Raw genomic sequence first — 10,601 nt, 5'->3', positions numbered from 1 at the left:
TTGTCAATATGGATTTTAAGGCATGCCTCAGCACTTTCATCCCCATATTATCCACAGAGCAACTTGGTCCACTCTTCTTTTCCTTTTCATTGTTATAAAAAGTCATGAAAACCACTGCACCATTTTAGCCGAATGTCACACATTTCATTTTACCGCTGCTTCAGTGCAACCTGGTATAATTCTGTATATCACGTTGTTTGCATGTCTAGTAGTAAGTAGCACCATGGAATATCAGATTTTCACTATGCACTGCAATGTAGTCCTCTTGTAGGCTTGACTGAGCACTGCCTAGAATTTGCTTTCACTTCTGACAACCATTTTCTTTTGCAGCCACTTCCCTTGGATTGTTCATGAAATCATCCATCTCATTCCTGTTGATCACTTTAGCCCTATTCACACATTGTGTTCAACACATTGGAAAGCAGTTCACTTTCTATCTGTACCCTGTATTTGAGGGGGCCTGCCTAGCTTCACTTTTAAAATGAATGCATGTACATTCACACAAAACATGTACCTGTGTACAAATAAACCTGTACTCAAGTACAACATAGTGTCTGAGTAGGGCTTATATTAACAGTGATTTGGAATGTACACTGATATACACCATCTAACTATCGATCATATGTATGATCATATATAACCATATTACTTTGCTTTTAATTTTAGTTGGACCAATTTTGAGGAGAAGATTGGAATCTCAGGAAGTTGCTGTGAACCACCTTGCCAAATTCACTTGTGAGATCGAGATGGCACCAAACGTACGTTTTCAGTGGTACAGAGCTGGGCGTGAAATCTATGATGGCGACAAGTATACCATACATACATCGAATTATACATCTGCTCTTCAAATCCCGAGACCGCAAGTAATTGACTGTGGTGAATACAGTTGCAAAGCTTCCAATCAGTATGGCAGTGTAAGCAGCACAGCAATCTTAACCGTGACTGGTAAGTACAGTACATAAGGGAGTCCTTTATTGCTCTTGTTGAATACCCGGACAGGTTTCCTGTATGACAAATGGTTCAATAGCCTGTAAACTACTTTTAACATAACTTATACTCAGTGTGACTGTCTGATACATTCCAAGAATCTTCATTTCCCATTTAGCAATAGAAGAAAAAAACACCAACTCTTTTTATCCAAGTTCAACATTTATATCCAGGAACCAAATTTATGTTGGGAACTGGCTGAAAGAATGGGATAGAGTTTCGGAACTCTTTTAAATCTAAAGAAACTGTACAAATATAAAAGGAATGATCCGGTCTGTCATATATGCACCATTAGGTGTGCACGTGCGGGCACACACACACACACCACTTCTAAATGCCAGTTTGAAGCACATTCAGTGCTGAGTTCAGTGGAGATGTTGCTGCCCAAATAGAAGACACATATTGAAATCCATGCTTTTCTGGCACGAATGGTCCCCAAATCTGCACTATAAGTGGAGTAAGAAAACACCTGATTTTCCTGTGTTGGATGCATGACTCTCCACTTCTAGCCCCTCAGCCACTGCTGCCATGGCCAGCTCAAGCACACTCTCTCTTTCCCTCCTCCCTTTCTCCTGCCAAGACCAAGGTGATGACCTTCTCTGGGTGGTGGGGGTGGGTGGGTTTGCTTCTCCCTCCCCCCGCTTCTAGCTCTTCAGTATTCTCTCTTTCTTCCCTCCTCCTCCCCTTCTCCTGCCAAGGCCCTTGCTGCGGGTGGTTCTCACTCTCTCTTGCGCTCGCTCTCTCTCCTCCTGCCACCAAGAGAGAGCAAGAGAGGCAAGCCAGGGGCCAAGGCAGCGCACATGGAGCATGTATACAGTCCTTACTCCCTCTGGACTAAATAAAGTGTGCAAGCCAACCAATCCTGCCACAGCAAACCCTCTGGTTTAGAAAGGCCCACCATTCTTCATCATGGAAGGGTGGGGAAGAGGGTTGTGAGCAGGAAACTCCCCCACACAGAGCAGCACACATGGGAAGGGGTGGGGAAATGTGGTACGTGAGTGGATTGCACCCAAAATATCTTTAAATGCCTTCTGTTCCCATCATAGTCTCCTATAAACATTCTTACTCTTTTTCATTTGACAATATAATCACTCCTGTTAGGTGAAATTCTCGCTTTTAGTATATTATTTTAACGTTTCCAGATCATGCCATGTGATCCCATGGATAGTAATTATAAGGAAAGTTTTGACTGTTGGGAATCTTCATTTCACAGTACGATTAGCCAATTTAATGTATGAGAGAGAATTTATGTCTTCTTCTCCTTACTTTGGTACTGAGTTGGTATAGAAAATAGCCGTCGGGTTGGCCAAGCCAATATCACCTGTTTATACTGTTTCTTTTGCAGAAGCATTTCCTCCAACCTTTCTAACCAGACCTGAATCTATTACTACTTTTGTGGGTAAAAGTGCCAGATTCCTCTGTACAGTGTCAGGCACCCCTGTCATAGACACAGTATGGCAGAAGGACGGCACTGGCATTTCTTCTTCAGAACACTGCAAGATTTCGGCTTCTGACAATAAACACAGTTTAGACATTGCACACCTTACAGCAAATGACAGAGGTACATACACTTGCAAAGCCTCAAACAAGTTTGGAGCAGACATCTGCCAAGCGGAACTTGCCATTATTGATAAGCCACATTTCATTAAGGAGCTGCAGTCTGTGCAGTCTGCAGTCAATAAAAAGATACATCTTGAATGCCAAGTAGACGAAGACCGGAAAGTAACCATATCCTGGAACAAGGACGGGAACAGAATCCCTCCAGGCAAAGATTACAAGATTTACTTTGAAGACAAAATAGCATCACTTGAAATACCTCTGTCTAAACTTAAAGATTCTGGAACATACACATGCACTGCTTCTAATGAAGCTGGAAGTAGCTCTTCTTCCACAACTGTAACAATTAGAGGTAAGAAAATTAACTTTATGCTGTTCAAATTCTCTTACTTATAGTAGCAATTTGTTCCAAATAACTAAGAAGTAGGTGGTAAAGTTAAAAAAGAGATTCATTCCACAGTTTTTCAAAATTTGGTGTGCCACTTGTGTGTCCAAACTCTGCTTACATCTTTTACACTTGTCTCCCTGTCTTTACTGAACTTTTGTCTACCTTAGTTAAATGTGCATATTTAATCTTTTGGTGCTGCCTAAAGTCTGTCGCTTAAGAGTTTTATCTCCTAGGCAATTCCGTAGATAAATTCTAATTACCTTTTTTAAAAGTAGGTTTCAAACTTGCTCCTTAGCCCAAGATGGAATGTTATGCTCTTCGAAATAGTTTGTCATGTAATCGTCACGTCAAACTGATCTTCCAAAGCATTATATTTCAGGATTCTTTCTTTCCGAACTCTTCCTTTAGAACCACCGTCATTCTTGAAGAAAGTGGACCCCTCTTACTTGTTGACTCCAGGAGAGCCAGCTCATCTTCAGTGCAAAATCAAAGGGTCTCCTGAGATCCAGGTGACATGGTTCAAAAATAACAAAGAAATTAGAGAGAGTGACACACACAGGATGTCCTTTTCCAACAATGTGGTGGTGTTAGATATTTCCAATGTGAAAGTTGATGACAGTGGAAGTTACTCATGTGAAGCTGTTAATGATGCTGGCAGTGACAGCTGCAGCACTGAGATTGTTGTCAAAGGTTTGTTTGTTAACTTGAGGGTGGTTTTCTTTTAAAGATGCTTTGTTCTGCATGCATACCATCAATTGCTAATTCTTTATTGATGCTTTGGTGATTTTATAGAGCCTCCTACTTTCATCAAAACTCTTGAGCCTGCTGAAATAGTGCGAGGAACAAATGCCACTCTTCAGTGTGAGGTTTCTGGTACTGGACCCTTTGAAATCAGTTGGTTCAAAGACAAGAAGCAGATTCGCAGTAGTAAAAAATACAGGTTGACTTCCCAAAAGTCTCTTATCTCTCTGGAGATTTCTTCATTTAATAGTGCAGATGTTGGTGAATATGAATGTGCCATAGCGAATGAAGTTGGAAAGTGCATTTGCAGTGCAACATATATACTGAAAGGTTAGTGAGCAAACCCCCAAACCATCTCTTAATGTATTGCAAAAAAGAAAAAAAGAAAAAGAAAACCACTCTTAGAAACAGGTTTTTCTTGTTTAGCCTTCTTTTTCTTACTGCCTCTTTCTATGCCTTGCTACTCTATTGGTATCTGTCACCATATTTCTGAGCCAAAGCAGAGACTGTTGCACCCCCAGGCCCCAATGAAGACAGGACACACTTAATTTGAGTAAATAAGGGCCACTTTATTATTGTACAATGGATAACAAACTTGCAACAAGGTCCCTAACTAATCAGAGTGCGGGCACTCCTCCCGTGTGGTGGCCCCTCCTAGTGAAGGCCATCCCACACCAGGGTGAAGGGCCGGGTCCTGATTTGGTTAGTTGCCAGGTCCTGACTTCCTCTCACCGCAAGGCTTTCCCCCACTTGGGGGCAACCCAACCCAACCCAAGCCACCGAACTCTGAGTTAGTGAGTTGAGCCACCCTCCGAGCAGGGGCTGTTCCCAACCCTCCGGCTCACAAAAACCCTGAAGGGCTGTTCCTTGGCCCCCCTCACCCCAAATGGCCCTTCAGCTGAACACCATTAATCAGTCTATCTACCCGACACCCGCACTCTCCTGCCAAGTGCCTGATTACCTTCAGTGTATACCAGTGACACAAACCCAAAGGACTCAGTGAGAAGTAGGCAGAAAAAAGAGAAAAAGGCTGCACCTAGTGCCAATCAGGTGCAACCCCCAAAATTCCTACTCACTGAGTACAGGGTGGGTGGGTGGGTGCCAAGCTAGGGAGTGACTGTGCAGAATGGAGGTGGCTGGTGCCACAAGTGGCCCACCTCTTTCCCTGATTGGCCAATCCCAGGCACGGGAAGGGGGCTGCAAGATGGCGGCACCATACCTGCCTCATATGACGGTGGCACAACTCTGCCCTCCCCCCACCTCATCACGCTGGTGCGGGGGCAGGACAAGCATATACTGAGTCAGACCATTGGTCCATTAGCTCAGTATTGGCTGCCCTGACTGGTATCAGCTCTCAGCCAGGAGTCTTTCCCAGCCCTATCTGGGGATGCCATGGATTGAACTTAGGACCTTCTGCATGCAAGCAGATGCTCTACCACTGTGCTATGACACCATGCCCTAAGGGGAGATGAGTGCTCCCATATAGTCACCCATTCATATGCAAACGAAGGCTAACCCTGCTTAGCAAAGGGAACAATTCTTGCTTGTTGCTACAAAACTAGCTTTTCACCCCCCAATACATTTTGTCTTCCCCAATACATATTTCCTATCCCTATATTTCACATGGATTAATTCTAAAAAACACTTGCCAAATGTCATACATTTACATATTGCTCATGTAATAACATACTCCCTTCATCTAGACTGAAAATATAATTGTTTCCCCAATATCCTTCTGCAGTCAGATATCCACAAAGGATATTGATACTATATCTTGAAGAATCAATTTGTTTTCTTGAAGAACTTTGAACTGCAGCACCTAGCATTACATAAAGCAATAATGATAGATAAGGGTCTGTTTGTTTGTTTTTCCAAATTAGAACCTCCATCTTTTATTAAGAAAATTGAAGATGTTACTACACTCGCTGGAGAGACAATTACTTTACAGGCAGCAGTGAAAGGCTCACCTCCTATTTCTGTCACTTGGATGAAAGGGAAAGATATTATTAAAGAAGATAACAAAGTCAAAGTGACCTTTGAAAATGGCATTGCAACTTTGCAAATCTCAGATGTCCAAATTAGTTCTGGTGGTAAATATACATGTCTTGCTGAGAATGATGCAGGAAGTCAAACGTGTTTTGGACAATTAGCAGTTAAAGGTCAGTGTGGGAACACTTTGACACACACTGTTCTTCATATATTGGCAGGGTGTTTGCAATGTGCTCTGTAATGACTCCTGCTTAATTCTGTTATAGAGCCTGCCACCATAGTCGAGCGAGCGGAGTTCATTCAGGTGACCGCCGGAGACCCAGCAACTTTGGAATACACAGTTGCAGGCACTCCAGAGTTAAAAACGAAATGGTTCAAAGATGGAAAACCTCTAGTTTCTAACAAAAAATATAGAATCAGTTTTAAGAACAATGTGGCTCAGTTAAAATTTTACACCGCCGAGTTACATGATAGCGGCGAAATTACCTTTGAAGTTGCGAATGACGTTGGACGCAGTTCATGCACAACCACCTTTACGGTGTTAGGTTGGTAAACCTCTTCTGGTGAAAGACAACACTACTCCAATTTAAAACATAGAAAAGTTTCCTTGAAAGGCCCTGAACTATCTTTTTGACCTATTGGTTTTCTTCCTCTGCTCTGCCTTGAAACAGATCGTACCATTCCTCCATTCTTTACTAAACCCCTGCGGAATGCCGACAGTGCAGTTGGTGACTCCTGCCATCTTGACTGCAAAGTATCGGGCTCTCTTCCAATAAAGGTTTCTTGGTTTAAGCATGACAAAGAGATCACTTCCAGTGCCAAATACACAGTACGTTATGAAGAAGGTTCAGCATCTCTGGAAATCAAGAATCTGGATACTAGTGATGTAGGAGTGTATTCCTGTAGAGCCACAAACTCTGCAGGGAGTAAAGAAACCAGTAGCACTTTGAATGTAAAAGGTTTGACATCTTACTTGCATTCTCTTCTTGGCCTTTCTTTTTAACAATTCTTTCCTCCCCAGCTATTTAATCTTTTAAATTCTTTATTTGAAACTATTTCTAGAGCCGCCTAGCTTCGTAACAGAGCCAGAGTCTCAGGAAATGGTGCCTGGATCAACAGTGCGTTTGAAGAGCACATTTAAGGGCACCGCGCCACTCTCTGTTCAATGGTTTAAGGGTGATTCTGAGCTAACAACTGGTGGAGCTTGCTACATCATGACAGAAGCTTTGTCAAGTTATATGGAACTTTATGCAGTAAAATCTGCTGATTCAGGCATCTACTCTTGTAAAGTCAGCAATGCGGCTGGCTCAGTTGCATGCAGTGCAAACTTGTTTGTGAAAGGTTTGCATTTTCTTTCTCTTACTATGACATCTTTGATCTGAAATTGCCTCTTATTTATCTTTAACCTCTTTCTACAACTCTTTGTAATGACGTGTTTTAATTCCACAGAACCTGCTACCTTCGTGGAAAGACTCGAGGCATCACAGTTGCTTAAGAAAGGAGAATATGCTCAGTTAGAATGTAAAGTAACAGGCACCCCTGAAATTAAAATCTCATGGTTCAAGGATGACAGGGAAATTAAAGACAGTGCCAAGTACAAGATGTCTTTGGTGGGCTCCACAGCAGTACTCAGACTGGTGGATGTCACTGTTGAAGACAGTGGTGAATATATGTGTGAGGCTAAAAATGATGCCGGCAAAGACACCTGCAGTAGTGTGGTAGCTGTGAAAGGTTTGTGCAGAAGTACTGCTCCCCCCCCCATTTTTTCAGAAAGTCTGCTGTATCTTTCAAAAGGCTCCAGAAGCAATTAACAATTGCCACTCTTTCTCTCTTTCTATAGAGTCACCTTATTTTATCAAGGAATTTGAACCCAGGGAAGTGTTAAAAGACTCAGATGTTAGACTGGAGTGTGAGGTGTTAGGTACTCCTCCATTTGAGGTATATTGGTTAAAAGATGACAAGCCTGTGAGAAGCAGTAGGAAACACAGAATAACCATTGAGAATTCCTTGATTTGTCTCCAAGTTTTCAAGTTTGACTCTTCAGATGCGGGCGAATACCAGTGCAGGGTAACAAATGATGTAGGAAGCTGTGTCTGTAGCTCTGAGGTGGCCCTGAAAGGTCAGTACCACTTACAACTAGCTCATTATATCCTTCATTGTAACATTTCATTGAGGCTGATACTCACCAGACATCTATTCTCTCAATAGAACCCCCACAATTCGTGAAGAGGATTGAAAATATTAGCTCTCTTAGAGGAGGCACAATTGTGTTTCAAGCAACAATTAAAGGTTCCACACCAATCACTGTTTCTTGGTTGAAAGATAATGATGACATTGTTGAGGATGATAACACCAAAATGACTTATGTGAACAATGTGGCTACTCTCATGATCAGGGGTATTGAAGTGAAGCATGATGGGAAATATTTTTGTCAGGCCAGAAATGATGCCGGAATCCAAAGATGTTCAGCTTTATTAACAGTAAAAGGTTGGTTTAGCCTCCTCTTACCTCAAGCATGTATATATAATATATTCCTTCAGTAAATTTAATATTTCAGGTCACACCACTGATATATATTCCTGTATTTATCACAGAGCCAGCTACGATCACAGATAAAGCTGTCTCAATTGATGTCACAGAAGGTGACCCAGCCACCTTGCAATGTAGATTTTCAGGAACAAAAGATATTACTGCCAAGTGGTTCAAAGATGGAAAGGAGTTGACTTTGGGACACAAATATAAAATCAGTGTTACCGATACAGTCTCTGTGCTAAAGATTGTTTCCACAGAAAAGAAAGATAGTGGAGAATACACATTTGAGGTGTCAAATGATGTTGGAAGCAGCAGCTGTAAAGCTAGCATGAATGTGTTAGGTTTGTATTGTGTACCCTCTTACCTTGGAGGCAGGTGGGTGGGCCCTGGCTGCAACTGTGGTTCTTATTTTTCTAATCCCCAAAACAAGCAAATTGGCAGCCTAAGCTAATAGATTGATTTTTGCTCTGTCCTGGATAGATCTGATCATACCACCTAAATTTACAAAAAAGCTGAAGAAAATGGACAGCATTAAGGGCTCTTTTGTTCACCTTGAGTGTATAGTGTCTGGTTCACATCCAATAAGTATACAGTGGTACAAGGATGGCCAAGAGATAACTGCTAGTGAAAAGCACAAATATTCTTTCCATGATAACACGGCATTCTTGGAGATCAACCAGCTTGAAGGTGCAGACAGTGGATCTTATACCTGCGAGGCAACAAATAAAGCAGGCACCAACCAATGCAGTGCATATTTAACTGTCAAAGGTTTGAACATCTTGCTCTTTTCTTCTGGGCGATGCATTTGGCTTTTTCTTTTATTTTGAATTCTTTAATTTTGAAATGATTTCCCTCCTTTCCCCCTCTTTCCCCCCACTCTTTGTAGAGCCCCCTTGTTTTGTAGAAAAACCACAATCACAAGATGTTATACCTGCTGCTCGAGTGCAGCTCAAAGCCCTTGTGAGCGGCACTCCTCCTATACAAATCAAGTGGTTCAAAGATAGCAAAGAACTCCTTTCAGGAGCCTCCCGCTCAGTTTACAAGGATGATACTTCCAGCGTGCTGGAACTCTTTTCAGCTAAGACCTCTGATTCAGGGAACTATATCTGTCAAATCAGCAATGACGTCGGGTCAACAACCTGCAAAGCAACCCTTTTTGTGAAAGGTCTGCCTTTTTTCATGCCCTATGTTATTAGTTACACTTTTGCTCTTAGTTTTTAAAACTGTCAGTTATACGTGTTTTTAAAACAAAAACAAAAACAATCATTCCTTGCTTTTTTCCCTATTCTTATTTTAGAACCCCCTAGGTTTATTCAAAAGCCTAGCCCAGTAGTAGCTTTGAGAAAAGGACAGTCGACTACTTTTGAATGCCAGATAGCTGGTACACCTGAAATCCGTGTTACTTGGTACCTTGATGGAAATGAAATATTGGACCATGCTAAATATGGAGTCTCACTTGTAGACAATGTTGCCACTTTTAAAGTCACCAATGCTAAGGTGGAGGATAGTGGCACTTATATTTGCGAAGCTCACAATGATGCAGGTAGTGAGAGTTGCAGCATTGAACTGAAAGTCAAAGGTTAGTTGTGAGAATTCTTTTTCAGATCCATTCCACTGGATGGTTTCACATTTTCTGAGGTTGCTTGTCTTCTTATTTTAATTTAGAACCTCCCACATTTATAAGGGAGCTGAAGCCTGTGGAAGTAGTGAAAACTTATGATGCTGTGTTAGAATGTGAAGTCACAGGTACTCCTCCATTTGAAGTAATCTGGTTGAAGAACAACAAAGAGATTCGAAGCAGCAAAAAATATACCATGACTGAGAAACAATCCGTATTTGCCCTTCAAATAATGAACTCTGACTTTCAAGATGCTGGTGAATACCAGTGTGTCATATCAAATGAAGGGGGCAGTTGCTCCTCTAGCACAAGGGTCGGTCTGAAAGGTCAGTTCAGCAACCATAGCAGGAAAAATCTACACAAAATATTCCATTTCTTATCTTCACTTTTAACAAACCTTAACCCTTACCCCCTGGCTTCATTCTGGCTTCTTTTTGAAACACAGAGCCGCCATCTTTCATCAAGAAGATAGAAAATGTCCATGCTGTTTTGAAAGGTTCTGCTGTATTTCAGTGCACTGTGGCTGGCTCTCAGCCTTTAACAGTGTCTTGGATAAAAGATGAAAGAATTCTTGAAAATGATGAGACCTTCCGCATTACATTTGAGAGCAATGTGGCCAAGCTGACACTCCGGAATGTTGACCTTAGTCACGGAGGGAGATATACCTGTCAGGCAAAGAATGAGTCAGGAGTTGAGAAGTGTTTTGCTTTACTTTTAGTACAAGGTTTGTAAGCTTTTGATTTCTACCTCAAATGACAGCTCTTCTGCCAATTACACACGGGGAGACTT

General features: G+C 41.8%; 1 protein-coding gene across 50 annotated transcripts in view; it reads left to right on the top strand.

Moving 5' to 3' along the window:
* Positions 1 to 10,601, top strand: part of TTN (titin) — a 323,095-nt gene that overhangs the window by 92,469 nt on the left and 220,025 nt on the right. For all 50 annotated transcript variants that reach the window (XM_053268886.1, XM_053268842.1, XM_053268718.1 and 47 more), the window contains 17 exons: positions 667 to 945; positions 2,333 to 2,896; positions 3,341 to 3,622; positions 3,725 to 4,003; positions 5,554 to 5,832; positions 5,929 to 6,207; positions 6,334 to 6,621; positions 6,725 to 7,003; positions 7,112 to 7,393; positions 7,503 to 7,781; positions 7,871 to 8,149; positions 8,257 to 8,535; positions 8,675 to 8,962; positions 9,081 to 9,359; positions 9,492 to 9,773; positions 9,860 to 10,138; positions 10,258 to 10,536. In XM_053268886.1, coding sequence (XP_053124861.1) covers positions 667 to 945; positions 2,333 to 2,896; positions 3,341 to 3,622; positions 3,725 to 4,003; positions 5,554 to 5,832; positions 5,929 to 6,207; positions 6,334 to 6,621; positions 6,725 to 7,003; positions 7,112 to 7,393; positions 7,503 to 7,781; positions 7,871 to 8,149; positions 8,257 to 8,535; positions 8,675 to 8,962; positions 9,081 to 9,359; positions 9,492 to 9,773; positions 9,860 to 10,138; positions 10,258 to 10,536 — 5,055 coding nt within the window. The remainder of the gene's footprint in view (positions 1 to 666; positions 946 to 2,332; positions 2,897 to 3,340; positions 3,623 to 3,724; positions 4,004 to 5,553; positions 5,833 to 5,928; positions 6,208 to 6,333; positions 6,622 to 6,724; positions 7,004 to 7,111; positions 7,394 to 7,502; positions 7,782 to 7,870; positions 8,150 to 8,256; positions 8,536 to 8,674; positions 8,963 to 9,080; positions 9,360 to 9,491; positions 9,774 to 9,859; positions 10,139 to 10,257; positions 10,537 to 10,601) is intronic.

The sequence above is a fragment of the Hemicordylus capensis genome, chromosome 1, assembly GCF_027244095.1.
Source record: "Hemicordylus capensis ecotype Gifberg chromosome 1, rHemCap1.1.pri, whole genome shotgun sequence".
In the NCBI taxonomy this organism is placed as follows: Eukaryota; Metazoa; Chordata; class Lepidosauria; order Squamata; family Cordylidae; genus Hemicordylus; species Hemicordylus capensis.
The sequence above is the reverse complement of the archived record's forward strand: the minus strand, read 5'-3'. Positions and strand labels throughout refer to the sequence as shown.